General features: G+C 43.9%; 1 protein-coding gene across 1 annotated transcript in view; it reads right to left on the bottom strand.

Moving 5' to 3' along the window:
• The window catches only part of UBA6 (ubiquitin like modifier activating enzyme 6), an 88,807-nt gene extending 77,277 nt beyond the window's left edge, over window positions 1-11,530 (bottom strand). The window contains exons 1-6 of the mRNA XM_083176240.1: window positions 11,293-11,530; window positions 6,777-6,871; window positions 4,458-4,486; window positions 4,282-4,376; window positions 3,090-3,201; window positions 1,613-1,693 (exon numbers count right to left, since the gene is read on the bottom strand). Coding sequence (XP_083032366.1) covers window positions 1,613-1,693; window positions 3,090-3,201; window positions 4,282-4,376; window positions 4,458-4,486; window positions 6,777-6,871; window positions 11,293-11,333 — 453 coding nt within the window. The 5' untranslated portion in view covers window positions 11,334-11,530. The remainder of the gene's footprint in view (window positions 1-1,612; window positions 1,694-3,089; window positions 3,202-4,281; window positions 4,377-4,457; window positions 4,487-6,776; window positions 6,872-11,292) is intronic.
• Between the last annotated feature and the right edge of the window lie 5,032 nt (window positions 11,531-16,562).

Here is a 16,562-nt window from a genome sequence, read left to right as displayed (position 1 = left end):
GGTACACAAGACCCAATACAAATTGCTGTCCCGTTGGTACAGGTGCCCGGACACCCTCTCCAGGATGGTCATCGGGGTCCCCAATGTTTGCTGGTGGTGCTCATGGGCTCCTGGTAACTTATTTCATGTTTGGTGGCAATGTCCTCTCATAATACCTTTTTGGTCTGAGATTTTCAAACTCTCTAGGATTATATTGGGAGACCCGGTTCCCACAGATCAGCTGTTCTGGTTGTTTCACCTCTCCCCCGCTCCTCTCTCGAGATACAAAAAATCCCTACTGTGCCATTTAAATAATACTGCTAAATCCGTTATACCGATGAGGTGGCGCTCCTCCTCTCCTCCTACAATTAGAGACTGGTTTAAAAAAATGGTACTCTTTACCTAGAAGGGCGCCCATCGCGGGCATCGCATGCCATTATAATGGCATGTGATGCTACCGATGCGATGCCCGCGATTTTACATAGAAAACCATGTTAAAATGTAAATCACGTTGGTCGCATCGCATGCGGGCAAAAAAAAAAATCGCATGCGATGCGACCGACGCGATTACAGCGATTTTACATAGGGAACAATGTTAAATGGCCCACAGACCCCAAATAGCCACCCTGTGCCCCCCCAATTGTTAACGCCACCCCACGATCAACGTGAACCCGAAGCGTGGCGAGCACAGCGAGCCCGCGGGGGGCGGCGGTACGTGTCCTCCGACCTTTTCATACCCCCACTATCCACTTCGGCGTGGAGTTGAGAATAGATAGTGTGGCGAGCGTAGCGAGCCACCGAGCCCGAAGCGCGGCGAGCCCCGCGGATACCTTCACAGGTATACGCGTCCCTTCGCGGGCTTCACAGGTATCCGCGTTCCCTCGCCACGCTTCGGGCTCGGTGGCTCGCCACACTATATATTCTCAACTCCACGCCGACGTGGATAGTGGGGGTATGAAAAGGTCGGAGGACGAGTACCGCTGCGCTCGCCCCGCTTCGGGTTCACGTTGATCGTGGGGTGCCGTTAACAATTGGGGGGGCACAGGGTGGCTATTTGGGGTCTGTGGGCCATTTAACATTGTTCCCAATGTTAAATCGGGTCAATTGACCCATTTAACATTGTTCCCTATGTAAAATCACGGTAATCGCGTAGATCGCATTGCATGCGATGCGACCAACGCGATTTTTTTACTTGCGATGCCCATGATCAAAATCGTGGGCGCCCTTCTAGGTAAAGAGTACCAAAAAAATAGATTTCTACATGGATATGGAGGATATCCTGTCCTCTGTGGACGACAGATATGCTCAGTTCAGGGATACATGGTTCTGCTGGTTAGCCTTGCGGGACTCCAGGACCTATAGGCATGTCATTGCGTCCCAACCCTCTTAGGCCCTCTCTATCCCTGTGCCTTGCTACTCTCTGTTTTTGCGTTAATTAGGCAAGATAAACTTACTATACTCCTACTCAGAGCAATCAGGAGTACTCGCCCTTCTGCCCACCCTTCCCCGCCTTAATTGCTTCTTCTTTCTTGCTCTTAAACCACTTTATACCATATGACATTGTTACCAGAGATTGTTTATATACCGGTTGTATTTAAAACCAATGAAACTTAATTTGCACTAAAAACAATACCTTTATAGGTGGCTGTTGATCATGGCAGAAGTTATTGACTCTCTTTCTCAAGGAAAGCCTTGCCTCAGTCAATATAACACACTGAAAACAGGAGAAAGTTACATCAGACTCACACAGAAGCTATATATAGGGGAGTCTCAGTGATATATAGTAAGATCCCTAAGGGGACGATTCAATTAGCTATTGGTATTGTGTCTTATGCTCATTGGTTAATGCTGCAAACAAATCACACACTCCCTATTTCCATGCTCCCTATTCCCTATCAAATAAATTAGAAATGTCAAATGAAGAATGTTTCACATTAATTCTGTAGTGTGCGAACTATGTGAAGTACTTTGAAGAGTGGGGAAATCATCCTGGTCCTCCCACCCCCCAAATAACAAATAACATAGCAGGACATAAGCAAAGTAATGGTAGGTAGTTTGGGTCAAATTGTGAATGTCTGCCACTTGTCAAAAGGATGTAAAAGATGTTTGCGCATCTTGAGGGCACATTAGAGTGTATGCAGAATGATAGTAAGTGTTTGCACAAGTTTGTGTAAACAGTTGAAAAAAAAAAATAATAAAAAAAGGATTTGCAACTCCCATCTGTACTAGCAGATGCAGTTCGCTTAAAAAAAAAAAATTGCATATTTTTTTTCTGTTTAGCTTCCCCCCCCCCCTTTGGATGATCAGTGTGGCTGTTTGACAATTTTTGAAGGGGTGATGAGCTGTTCATGTTTAAATATTCTTACTTTATCAATCTTTTAGTATCATTAGTATTAAATGGAGCATCTGTGGTTGGTCACCGAGCACTGTCCCTGTTTCAAGATGATGTCTTCTCTAGTATATGCGTATCTTGCTTTATTCGAGTAGGCCAATTGATACTACTCAATTGACCCCCTGACCCACAATAGCCACAGTGAGAGGAGCCCAAATCTTTGTTTGCTTACAAAAAAAAAAAAAATAGGTGTAGTACGGCCTTCAGCTCAGGGTATATGCCCTATAGGCTTCTCTATGTGCCATGCTGGGAGAAGGGGAGAGGAGGCTTTATTTCATTGGGACCCAGAAAAGGGTAAGGTAGGACCCCAATTTTTGTAAGCGAGGTGTCCAAAGAACCCACTATTTATTGGGGTTTTCGCGATCGCTGTTAATGGATGGAAAACTTATTATTTTTTTTTAATGATTTAAAATGAAAGAAACCGGATTGTTGAGTGGGCTGTTATGGCAACTAATTCTTATTTGTCAAAAACTGCCTAAGCTGATTATTATTATTACTCTGAAACTGCCAACATAAGGAAAAGCTATATATTCTCGGTCTTCAATAGCTTTAACTGCATTTCAAAACAGTGACAGGAAATTGCAGCATTCACTTGGCGGGAAGAATACTCCATTATTTAAATAAAAAATAAATATTATATCAAATGTTAAAAAATATTACTCTTGATTTCTTGGTTGTTTTCTATCTAAATAAAATAGGAACAAGGAACTTTCACTACCTGGTACTGATTAAGGAATGAAAGATCAGCTGACTCATCCAGTGGCACATCGGATGTCATCACATCGACATAGGGGTTGAGCTCTGCAATGTGTGGAAGGCATGTTTTGGCTCTGCAATAAATAAAAAGCAGCAAAATGTATCAATTAAAAAAAAAACTAAAACTGTTCATAGACGCTGAGCAATTTCTGTCTAAGCGATTTTCCTGGGGGTGGATGGCTTTCAAAAGCAGGACGCAATGGAAAGCCATCCACCCCATCGCTCATCTCCTGGCAATATCAGCAGCCCAGTACATACTAAGCAGCTTTTTCTTTCATCCAAGGAGTAACATTACAATTATACAAATGTGTGCTTTTTTTTTCTTACACACAAGCAGACATATCTTCTTCATCATCCAATTCTCACCAAATCAAAATGCGTTATGGGGAGACAAAAAGAGAGAGTAATGTGTAGGGTTGTTGTGGTAGGTCCCATGTAACCCACGTTCTAACTTCAGTGTTAAATTAACAACCCTACACATTACTCTCTCTTTTTGGCTCCCCATAATGCATTTTGATTTTGTGAGAATTGGATAAAGAATCGCCTTTAATTCATGGACAGCGCTCTGGATATATCCTAAAAAAAATAGCATTTTGTATTGTTTTATCTACTTGTTTTCTGGTTGAACAAGCCTTTTCTGTATATTGGTGCTGATCCTCCTTAATTTGCACCTTGAATAATCCATTGTATATATTCACAAACAGACATGTTTCCATGATAAAGGCAGCTGTGAAATTGAACAGGTCTGCTCTGAGGTGTCTGCCTTCACACTGTCCCTGATACACCTGCCAGATAAAATCTGCCAAAAATGCTATACCAATCGCTGCATTTGCAACAATAAAACAGGTTACTTTTTGGGTGTGTTTTGCAAATAACACTACATTTCCCAAGTAATCTGTAACTTTTCTGTGCACTCTGCACAACCCTTTTCATCTGGCTGCGGATCTCAAATTGAGAGTGTAGCTTCCCACTTCCAACACAAGGACTGTAACTGCACGATCATGTATGTCTGCTAGCACACTGCATACATGTCAGGGTGTGCAATTGTGGAAGGTGCTTTTTCCTAAGCATTGTCAATGTACTGCAAATGCAAACTGCAAATATGTCATATGGTCAAGCAAAACAAAGAAAAAAGAACAGTACATATCACTAACCTATTTCTTTGATTTTTAACATCAACTTCTTTGATAAAGAAATTGGTTCCGAGATCCCACGTTTCACAATGTCTACCGTCATGGATTGTCAATGCCTGATTAAACAAAATTATTATTTTAAGACACAATGTCATTCCTTTCTTTCAAAAAGACAACAAAAAGTTTACGGAATTTACCTTTATTCCAGCTAAGACAATGTTCTTGGCTAAAATAGTAAACAGAGAAATATATAAATGATAATCACTCAGCTGCAAGACAAACCATACTCAGAACCTAGCCTTCAGAAATATTTTACAAACACTGGGTTTTGAACTGAAAGATGCATGTGAAGTGCTCTACAAATACTGGATCCACAGATCAAACGATCAATGAGTTTTAGCTATTTAAAACTCATTGCATATGATACATCACAGGTCTTCAACCTGTGGCCCTCCAGACGTCGTGGAACTACATTTCCCAGCATGCCCTGACCGTTTTGGCATGCTCTTATAGGAAAAAATGTGGCAATGCATGTTGGAACATGTAGTTTCACAACATCTGGAGGGCCATAGGTTGAAAACCCATGCGATACATGGTGCTCCAGTCCGTAAGTCTCCCAAACGCTGCCATCTGCTGGTAGAGAGTGAGACTACGGAGGGTATGCAATCTGGGATCACAGCTGTTGATCCAGGCCCGTTTGCGCTCAGATCGACCGCATAACGACAGATGGGATTCAATGTCCCGCCTGCCGATGGGCGCAAAGGGGGCGTGGCCACAAAACGACCGTGGATTGTCGATCTGCGGCCCGGATAATGACAATCCACGTCCGTTATCAGCAGAACAGGCCCGACAGCTTTTGAAGTCGGGCCCTTTCTGCCGTGATCCCGCATCAATGCTGTCGTTAATGACAGCATGACAGCATTGAATAGGGAGCCGCCGCTATTTTGGCGGCACATTGCATATCCCCCTACATCTCTCTCTCACATGCACAAACACAGAAGGTAGCAGACAAGCTTTCGAAGCATTTGCTTTACTAGTATAGAAATAGACTTTTACAGCAGATAAGAACCCATTTAATTAGTTAAAAACTTGTTTATAAATGGGTCCCAAGTTTGTTAGAAAATAAATAACGCATGCAGTCGCTATTTGCTTTGTAACAATACACCATTTGTGTGAAGTATTTTCAGTTTTATTTTGTGAGAATTGTGTAATGCATAGAAAAACAAAGATATGGTTTAAACCAGTTCTTTGCGGTCAACAAGAAATTCTAAACTTTTCCTGATAAAGAATAAACACTCTTGGATACCTCTACTTTATTTATTAACATTTTCTTATATAGTGTACACATATATTCCGCAGCGCTTTACAGAGAATTTTTTAACATTCACATCAGTCCTTGCCCCAGTGGAGCTAACAATCTATATTCCCTACCACATGTACACGCACATACAGGCATTCTAGGGTTCATTTTTTGGGGAGCCAATTAACCTACCAGTATATTTTTGTATAGTGGGAGGAAACTGGAGTACCCGGAGGAATCCCACGCAAGCACAGGGAGAATATAAAAACTCCGAACAGTTAGGGCCATGGTGGGAATCTAACCCATGACCTCAGTGCTGTGAGGCAGTAATGCTAACCATTACACTGTCCGTTCCGCTTTAAAATAAATATATATATATATATATATTTATATATATATATATATATATATATATATATATATATATATATATATATATATATATATATATATATATAAAAAAAAAAAAAAAATAATCAATTTTATAGGCTTTTATCTACCCATCAACCACCATTATAATTTTATAGCGAGATTATTCACTGCAGTACTGGATGCCCAACCACCATCTGACATAAAATACACAGATGGTTTGAGACAAATAGAAACTTTTCTTTACAATTTACACTAAAGTCACACCGCACATGCAGAGAAACTCCACTCCATGTAACAGAGACTTTTGACTTTGACTCAACAAGAATTTTTATCACGCACTTAAAAGTCACAAATATAGCCTAAAAGAATATTAAATGAGAAAAAGATGTGACACATATGTACAACTATTGCACTCCAAAATGATCAGTGTAACCTAGCAACATAGTTTAGTCTTTTCAAGTTTTATGTATGTGAATATGGCACACATTTTGAGCAGGAAAGAGTGGGTGTTGCTACAGATCGAGCCATGCTTATTTGGTGAGCCATCTGTATGTAGCATGGGTCCTGGCACTGGCCATTTAGTTACGTAGTAGGTAAGGCCGAAAAAAGACTTGCGTCCATCTAGTGTGAGTGCAGCAGTAAGAAAGGGCACATCTGTATATCATATTTATTGTCAGTTACAAATATCGCCTGTCCCTCATTTTCTACATCTACTTACGCTGACTGAAAACAGTTCAAAACATGAAATCGTGAAGCATTATTTTCACTTTCATATTTATTCCACTATGTTAGCCAGGCCATGCCACCACACAAATAAGATAGGAACAAAATATAATGAACTTACCGATTTCAACACCAAGACCGCCCATCCCACTAAGGAAAACATGGGACTGAGCCATTTTTTGCATGGCGGTGTCACCCAGGACATACCTTTGTCGGCTGCAATTATAAAATAATGCATTTAACAAATAAGTATATAACAAAGTTCACTAAATGGATGACATTTTCTAACTTACAGCTGAGGTTGAAATGGGCCCTTACCACAATGATTATATATCTATCAATATCAATCACAGTATTATCATGATAAAATAATTTTCCTTCAGACAAGACAACAAAATACATTTTGATTGTGATTTGCGAGAGACATTTTTTTTTTAAATTAGTTATAATTTATTGTACAATGCTAGTATGTAATGCAGTGTACTGGCAGAGCTAAACATAGTTGGTGATAGGGGATCTGGTAACCTGTAAGGCATGGAAAAATACTAACAAAGTTTAAGGGGGTATACAATGTGGGGGTCACGGCAGTCGAGCTTGATCAACCGCCAGGGGGGTATTCAATGTGGGGGTCACGGCAGTCGAGCTTGATCAACCGCCGTGACCCAGTCCCGTTCTCGGTCGGCTCGACCGAGAACATGCTGGCGGGATTCAATGTCCCGCCTGCAGTGGGACGAGAAGGGGGCGTGGCCGCGAGTTGCAGCCGGGAAGAGGCGAGCTGCAGCTCGTCACTTTCCGCCCGTTCTCGGCAGAACGAGCCCGACAGCTTGTGATGTCGGGCTCGTTCTTCAAGATACCCTGCTCAATGCTGTCATGGAAGACAGCATTGAATAGGCCCCGGCGGGCATCTCCCCCTCAGGAGATGGTCACCAGTGATTGAATACCCCCCTAAGTGTCAGGGTGAGTGTCTATTAAATACGATTACGAGGGTAACCGTAAAAACCAGAATAAAAGTGCAGGACTGTAGCCATAGCAACCTACACGTGTCCTCATACGTTATTGCTGCAGTCATGTCAGAAACCAGTTCCTTCAATTGGGTGCACAGTAAACTTGAACAGCACTGATAAGCTGGATGCACATGTGCATACACAGTTGCAGGTAGGGAAAGAGGCGGTGGGTGGGGGCAATTAACAATGCTGAGTGTACACACTAAACAAGATAGCAAAAGCACTTTGAGTCCTATTGGGAGAATAGCAATATATAAATATAGTTATTATTATTATAAAAGATATCGCTCAGAAGGGCCCTTCTGGAGCGATATCTTCTACTTTCTCATCTAGTTTGTATGGGGCTATAACTTGCCACTAAGAAGGCCCACGTAATGAGCACCTAAATCCAGCAGCAAAGTAAAGCCGGGTGCACACACTGAGGGGTATTCAATGCCCCTGACAGCAAGCTATATGGTGAGCAGTGCCAATAGCTCGCCCTCAGAGTATTCTACTCCCCCCTCTTCACTCTCCATCTCGATGGTTTCATTCCGTGAGTTGGACACAATGAGTGTGGCCATTAAAACGGCAGGGCTCGCCACAAAATGCAGCAGACAGAGAGGATGGCTTTTCCTCACAGAAAATAAGCCATCCTCGCTGTAGAAAAGCCCGTGTACACACTTCATTAACGACATTAAATGTACACACCAGACAAGTAAGTAAAAGCTATTACTAAAAAGGGCCCTTCTGAGCATTATCTTTTACTTTATTGTCTATTGTGTACAGGGCTTAACTGGGGTTGAAGTTTAAAAAATATATATTTGACCATCACAGAAAAATCCTGTCCTAGGAAGCTACAACTTTCTAGGACACAGCAACACCAGATCAAAGTAATACAACAGTACCTTATTTCAATAGGGACACAAGGAAGGCACGGTCTACAATGCTCTGTCCTTCTGATACACCAAGTAAAGACAGTGCTGAACTTATACAATATTATGACTGGCACGGTTGTGGCATGGCTGTCCGACAATTGGGATACCGAGTGTCAATATCCAAACATCGGAATAATGACTGACGGTGCTCCGACAGGGGGGCGAGCACAAAGAAGCCCCTTGCAGGCTCGGTGGCTCGCCAGTTCTATTCTCCCTCTATGAGGAGGGAGAATAGCCCCTGTTAGTCGTGATATTGACTGTCAAGCATTTAAATAGTCGGGATTCTGATGTCGGAATCCCGACAGTCGGGCAGTCATCCGGCACAGGAATACTGTTAACCTGAAAAATAAGAGACGGAGCCGAGCAACGGCCATTACATTTTAAATCTTATTTCTGCTCTTTATTTCTTTCTATTTGTTTTAATATTTCACCGAATTTTAATATAAGAACATTAAAAGTTAAATCTTATGTAACGTAAAAAAGGACTTCCAGTGCACCTACATTATACTTTCTTTCCCTGTGTGTGTTGTTTTAGTCATCCGGCACCGCCTGACTTATGAGGATAGAAATCTACATTTTAACTGAACAGACAAAAGGTCCTAACTTGAAACTTCCCCCGAATAATAGCAGCAGAGGATACATTTTTTTTTTTTTTAACCGCAAGGGGAGAGACAGAGTAATGCTGTGTACACACGGGTCTATATGATTGCTGGGGATATATTGCTAGCAATATATCCCCAGCAATCATATTGCTAGTGTCTCCTTTTCATCAGCGATGAAAAGGAGACACTGCTACGGGGCGGAGGCGGAGCGCAGCAGCAGGTGATGGGAGGAGGGAGGGAGCAGCGTCGCAGGGCATGGGAGAACAGCGCTGATTTCTTCGGCGCTGACCTCCTGCCCGGCGATCGCTGGGGGAAGCCGCTGGTCGCAGGAGCATGCTCCTGCGACCATGAAGGGCTGGCCGCGGGAGCGCGCTCCCAGCCATCTATCGCCGGCTGCACATGAAAACACTGGCAATATGGTCGCTGAGCTACCATTTTGCCAGCGATTTCATACATAATTGCACCCGTGTGTACGCACCTTTACACCTAACTATGGTGAATATCTCATCATCTGCATCCCCCTGCTCCAGATGAATACATTTGAATAATCAGTATAATCTTTTTCTTTTTAGTTAATTAATGTACAAAATGGCAACATCTGCAGTCATGGAAACACAGAACAGTTACAGGTGTTGCATTACCTATACACAACGTACAATTAAAATAAAAAAGCTAAGGTTGGGAAGAAAAAAAAAAAAAAGGAAAAAAAAAGTGGGGTGGGGCGGGTCTACTATTTTCACATTACAAATGCGATAATAAATTAAGGAATCATCTTACAAAGTACAGGATGTACTAAAGCAGAAATACGGTGAAAATTCTGCTTTTGGGTTTTTTACAACAAATCCAAAATGTAATAAAGCCACAATACCAGGGCTCTGATGTGGAGAAGCCTATGGGCTTCTTACTGCATTATTAATTCCAAGCACCCAGCATACCCTGCGGCAGCCGCATCCCAGGGCATAATCCTAGTAGTCCAGAGACCGAAGGGCATTGCAAAGGACAGCCCTAATCGAAAGAACTGTCCTTTGCAATACTAATTAATGTTAACACATACACACAGATTGATCGCCTTGTGCACGCAAGCAACCTTGCGGGTGGGGGGCGGAGAGGGGTATGGGGCGGCGGGTTGCCCCACTACCATATGGGAACACCCAGCGTTTCATGAGTGTTCCCATTAGAACGCTGGGCGTTCTCATGCTAATGAGGCATGACGGACAGGCGGTGGTGGCCAGCTGACATCACCGGATGTCAGCTGCCCGCCTACTTCTTCCCGAGCAGACACGCATGTGTAAGGTTGCGCTGAGGCAACCTTACATATGTGTAAGCCTTTGCCATCATTCGATGGTCAGCAACCATCGAATGATGGGGGCGGATCCCACCAGGCTGCTACTAGATGTTTAGGTGGCCAAACACCTAAAGATTTATCTTCAGATCTGGCTGGATGGAACAAAAACCTGGTAGTATCTGAGTGACAGTTTTTGGCAGTTTTCCAAGCAAATGGTCAACTGTCATTTGCTCTCATCCATAACCATGATTCTGTTCCAGCCAGATCTGAAGATAAATCTGCGTGTGTATGACCACCTTTAGTGTGTAACATTCATTCGCATAACCTGCGTGTGAATTTGCCGTGCAAGGCGGGGTTTGGTGGACTTGCAAGGCTGCAAATTCACAGTCTCGCGAATCAACTAGAATAATCTCCTTAGTATCGATGCCATCTGTGGCAGGATGTGCACCGCAAGCTTGGTACATAATGCCCAATAAATAATCTACAATAAGGACTAGCTGAAATATTAAATTAATGGTGCACTAACCTCAGCTAAGCATAGCTTGCATGTACCATTGTAGAATGTAGATAAAATGTTTCTGAATAGTTTTAATATCATACATTATAAGTAACAAGAGCTGTGATTGTCCTACCTGCATAGGAGATGTGGTGAATTAGATCATACTAAACTGTGATCAGCTGGGTTGTTTTTTTTTATAGGCCGAACTGAATTTTACCAGGTGGGCAGTTCCCGGAATATTTGATTGTACTAACAAGGAGTAATATCCTGTAACCATCTCATGTTGCATTCAGGAAGGTGCTGCCTACAACAATCTCATAGAAGGATGCTTACCTATACAGACCATCATCAATTTCCATAGAGTCTGCAGCCATTGTAAGTGACCACTGCTCTCCCACGCTGATTTTGTCAGGCAGTCCGCCCGGCACTGTCACAGCGACGCGGCCGAAAGTCGCGATGTTCTGACGTTCATACTCAAACGTCCTCGCTGCGCGACATATTGTCCGCGTCACAGTGACGTGTGGTGTCAGACCGTAGGCAGGCGGACCCCGCCTCTGCCAGTATAAAAAGAAGGGCGCGACCCCACCGACAGTTGTCCGGCAGTCATGCACTCCGACACTAGTACAGCTGTGTAGTTGGCTGCGTTCACGTGGTTGTTGTCACTGGGCCCCGGCCTTCTAAATAGCCAGCAACTGGAGCATGTGTATGTCTGCGGGAGCTGCTGAATGTTATGGCAACTCCTGTCCGTAAAAATGGAAATCAAGTTGACTAAAATGGGAGTAGGCTAAGCTACACACACAACACACACACACACACGTCGAATGGCTGCTGCTAGTTTGTAATCCTTGTGCAGAAATGTGTGTACAGTTAAGTACTCTATATACTGTAGGTTTCAAAGAGATTTTCCTTTTACCCTTGTAGCACCCACATTAATCCCTGTCTATACATTTGTAGGCAAAAAAAGATTTCAAGGGTGGTGGGTAAAAGCCGGAAACACAGTAAATGCATTGATAAAGCCGGAAACCATGTAAAGTGTATTAGAAAAGCCGGAAATCATAGCAAATGCATTGAAAAAGCCGGAAACTATGTACAGTGTATTAGGAAAAGCTGGAAATCATAGTAAATGCATTCAAAAAGCTGGAAATCATAGTAAATACATGTAAGGTATATTAGAAAAGCCGGAAGTCATAGTAAATGCATTGAAAAAGCCGGAAACCAGGTAAATTGTATTGGGTATGGATCATTGGATAGACAGCAAGTAGGTCGACATGCAGGAATGTTGACATGACTGAAGGTCGACATGTCATTAGGTCGATACAAGCATTAGGTCAACATGGGATAGGTCGACAGTCAAAAGGTCGACATGGGGGTTTTCACCTTTTTTTGTCCCGAATTTCGCCACAGTCGACATGGGCACTGAAACTTAGCACTGCGTCCCCTCGTTGGGCTCGCTGCGCTCGCCACACTTTGGGTGCGGTGCCTCGCTACGCTCAGCACACTATTTTATTCAACCACCACACCTAGTGAATGGTAGGGCATGAAATACTGCATGTCGGCTCAAAAGAAAAGGTGTAAAGATCCAATGTCGACCTTTTGACTTGTCGACCTTCCCCATGTCTACCTGTTGACCTAACCCATATCAACCGTCCTGCATGTCGACCTTAATGCATGCCGACCTAGCGATGTCGACCTAATGCTTGTAGAGCTAGTAACCGTATCCCAGTATATTAGAAAAGTCGGAAATCATAGTAAATGCATTGAAAAAGACAGAAACCATGTAAAGTGTATTAAGGCCCATACACACTAGAAGATTTTCGTTTCCAAAGACTTTGCCAAAATCTTTGATAGATATATCTTTTACCAAAGTAGTGCATACACACTAAGCTATTTTCCCCAAAGAGCAAGAGATTTTCAGGAGGCAAAAGACTTTGCTGAAAATCTTTCATATAAAAGGATATTTACATAATGGGTGGGAGCAGGGCCATGTTATTCAGTGCATTTCTTTTCTTGGGGCCTGATTCAGAACTGATTGCTGCGCTGCGTATATTCGGAGCCCAGCGATCAGGTAAATGCCGCCCTGTCCAGGGTAATCGCCAATGTGCATAGCTATGATTTTATTTGCAGCCGTATTGCCCATTACTTGGTATGCACACCAGTACACCTTATGCCACACACTGCGATTCCCATTACACATTATGCCACACACATGATGCCCATTAAGCCACATACCATAATGCCAGGGACTTAATGCTCGATGCCAGGGGCTTAATGCTCGATCCCAGGGCCCTTCATTATCGATCCGAGGGCACTTCATGCTCGATGCCAGGGGTGGGGGTGAAGTGCTCGTTGCCATGGGGGAGTTTAAGAGCAGTGAGAGTATACATTGCTGCCAATATTCATTGGTGACCAGTATTGCCAGTAATATATACATTGCTGGCATGTTCCAGCAATGTATATATTACTGCATTTAAAATAACATATGTGCCCATTGGTGCCAGATATATATATTTATATATTTATTTATTACTGGCTTATTAATAACATTGGTGCTTAGTGGCGCCAGTAATATATACATTGCTGGCATGTGCCAGCAATGTATATAATACTGCATTATATATATATATATATATATACTACATTATAAATATCATTGGTGGCCAGTGGTGCTATTAATATATACATTGCTGGCATGTGCCAGCAATGTATATAGTTCTGGCTTATGTGTCATTGGTGCCCAGTGGTACAGTAATATATACATTGCTGGCATGTGCCAGCAATGTATATATTACTGCCTCAAAACAAATTCATTGGTGCCCAGTGGTGCAGTATAGTTTGGGACGTCAGTCCTTTAGGACGTTAGGGGTCTAGTGTCTGAAGGGTCTAGTTATAAAGGGTCATCTTTAAAGTTAATAGCAGCGTTATACCCGCGTTAAACCGAAGGAAACCAGAAGGCAAAGAACAAACCATCATTACTGCTGAAGGAATGCATTATATCCAAAAAACTCAGGAACATCATGTGGCCGCAACTCACCTTTGCAATGAGTGGACCAGGCCCACCACCCCTACGGCTAAAAACACCTGGACTACCCCCAGCCCTACCCCTCATCGTGAGCATGGAGCTGTGAGGGGAAGCAGCAGGGCCAGCCTATGCACCAACACTTCACCCATCAATCCCTTGTAAAGGTGTCAGTCCCCTGCAAATGTGTGTTCATGTCTTTTCTCTCCCCCCCCCCTCCTCTCCTGCAGCACACATCTACTTCACCATGTGCTTTTACTGTATTGTGTACCTCCACAGATTGCACACCCTGCCAGCACTGACCTATGCAGTGCACCAAGCTGGTTGCCTCAGATGGTTTCTCTGCGGGCAGGATGTGGGTCACGTGGATGTTGCTGTGCAGGGTTTATCATACTATTACAGAAGTATTTGCTTTCCAATATATGCATTGGGTCCTTGTATGGCTCGCCCCTTACAGTGTAACCTTCGTAGTGCGCCCACCATGGCTGCCTCATCTGGGCCCTTATTCTGATTCGCGCGGTACGGCCCGCGTGCGGCCGTACCGCCGATGTTTTCCGTCTGCACATGCGCAGAGGTCAATCTGCGCATGTGCAGGCGAATTCGCCGCACATAACGTTACTACGCCGCAAAGGGGGCGTATAGGGGAGTGAGGGGCTTCATGCCCTCATTTCCCTATGTATACGCCCCGCGTTTCATGGGCGTTCCCATGCAAACGCGGGGCGTACGCATGCTAATGAGGGCATGACGCAACTCATGGGGGCGGAAAGCTGACGTCGCCGGATGTCAGCTTTCAGCCCCCATACAAGCTACCACACGGACGATTGTCCGTGTGGTCTCAGCTTGCGGGAGCTGCCGCGGCGTGCGGACCTGCCTTCGATGGTCGACGACCATCGAATGCAGGGGGCAGCTCCCACCATGGTGGAGGCGTAGCCTCCACCATTTTTATGCGGATCGCCAGCCGTCCGTGTACGGACGGCCGTGGCGATCCGTAGGGTGGGCGGGGATTCGTCTGGTGCGGTCGGAGCCGCATATGCGGCTCGACCGCACCAACCAGAATAAGGGCCCTGGTGCACTTGTGAATGGGATGAAAAATACATGGACCTGAGTATACATTGAAATCATCCATTTTGGGTAATTTCTTTTAGGGGTATGCTATTTCACCCTGGGTAATCCTACGCAGAGCGCCTAAAATGGCTGCCGCACTTGGTACCTTGTCAGGGTGGAGTACACAACCCATGGAAGTTATTAGCCAAAATGCTGCACCACTCCTGCATTATGCTTACTGTGTGCTCAGGGGTTTCTTTTGTCTGTGACATGTCTGTTACTGTACCACCAACATCCTCTGTATTATGTGCATTGTTTTTTAATGTCTGTAAGCGCCTTGAGTCCTGCTGGAGAAAGTGCGCTATATAAATTACTTACTTACTTACTTACATTGCTGGCATGTACTTCATTGGTGGTCAGTGGCGTTATCTGCACACAGCAGGAGCATGGAGCACGCAAGTCAGCCGGGGGGCGGGGCTTTCTGCTGGGGGGCGGGGCGTCCCGTCAGGCTGTATGTCCGGGCGGGGGTGTGTGGAGCAGAGAAGCTGTCACTGTGCAGCGGCAGCGTTGGAGCGGGGAGGGGTGAGTATGAACAGGGGGAGGGAGCTGGCTGTCAGCTGGACTGAAAGACATTCATCTTTCAGCCCGGGTGATGTACACACTTGGCGATGATGGCTGAAAAACCAGCCATCATCGCTAGGTGTGCTGGTAAAACCAGCAGATTGCCCACCTAACTAGCGATGATGCTGGAGCGCGCATCATCGCTAGTCGGCAATCTGTGGGGCATACACACTAGGTTGTTTTGAGCGATTTTCAGCTGAAAATCGTCAAGTGTGCATGGGCCTTTAGAAAAGCCAGAAATCATAGGAAATGCATTGAAAAAGCCGGAAACCATGTAAAGTGTATTACAAAAGCCGGAAATCATAGTACATGCTTTGAAAAAGACAGAAACCATGTAAAGTTTATTAGAAAAGCCGGAAATCATAGTTAATACATTGAAATAGCCAAACACCATGTAATGTGTATTAAAATAGCTGTAAATCATAGCAAATGATTTAAAAAAGCCAGAAACATAGTATGGTAAATGTATTAAAAAAGCATATGCATATGCAATTTACAGTATGGATTTCCTATTAAATCTTTTTATTACCAATTGGATTGGCCTCCTTAAAAGAAACTGCTATGTCAGGCATGTCCAAACTATGGCCCTCCAGCTGTTGCGAAACCACAAGTCCCATCATGCCTTGCCAAAGTTTTGCTATTAGGGAATGCAAAAATATGGCAAGGCATGCTGGGATGTGTAGTTTTGCAACAGCTAGAGGGCCACAGTTTGGTGGACATGCCTGTGCTAAGTGTCACCCATTCATGATGTAACTGCTGATGTTTGATACCTTTTATATGTATGCGGGTCAGAACTTTAAAATAAGTTTATCGTGTGCCTTAATTCAACCAGAACCACAGTAACGGAAATGTAAAAAAAACTGTTATGTGAACGCGTGGGTGAACTAATAAGTAAGTATGGTACCGAAAGGGTTAGCTGCTT

Source organism: Crinia signifera, chromosome 1 (assembly GCF_055691185.1).
Source record: "Crinia signifera chromosome 1, ASM5569118v1, whole genome shotgun sequence".
NCBI classification, from domain to species: domain Eukaryota; kingdom Metazoa; phylum Chordata; class Amphibia; order Anura; family Myobatrachidae; genus Crinia; species Crinia signifera.
This window is presented reverse-complemented; position numbering and strand designations above follow the sequence as displayed.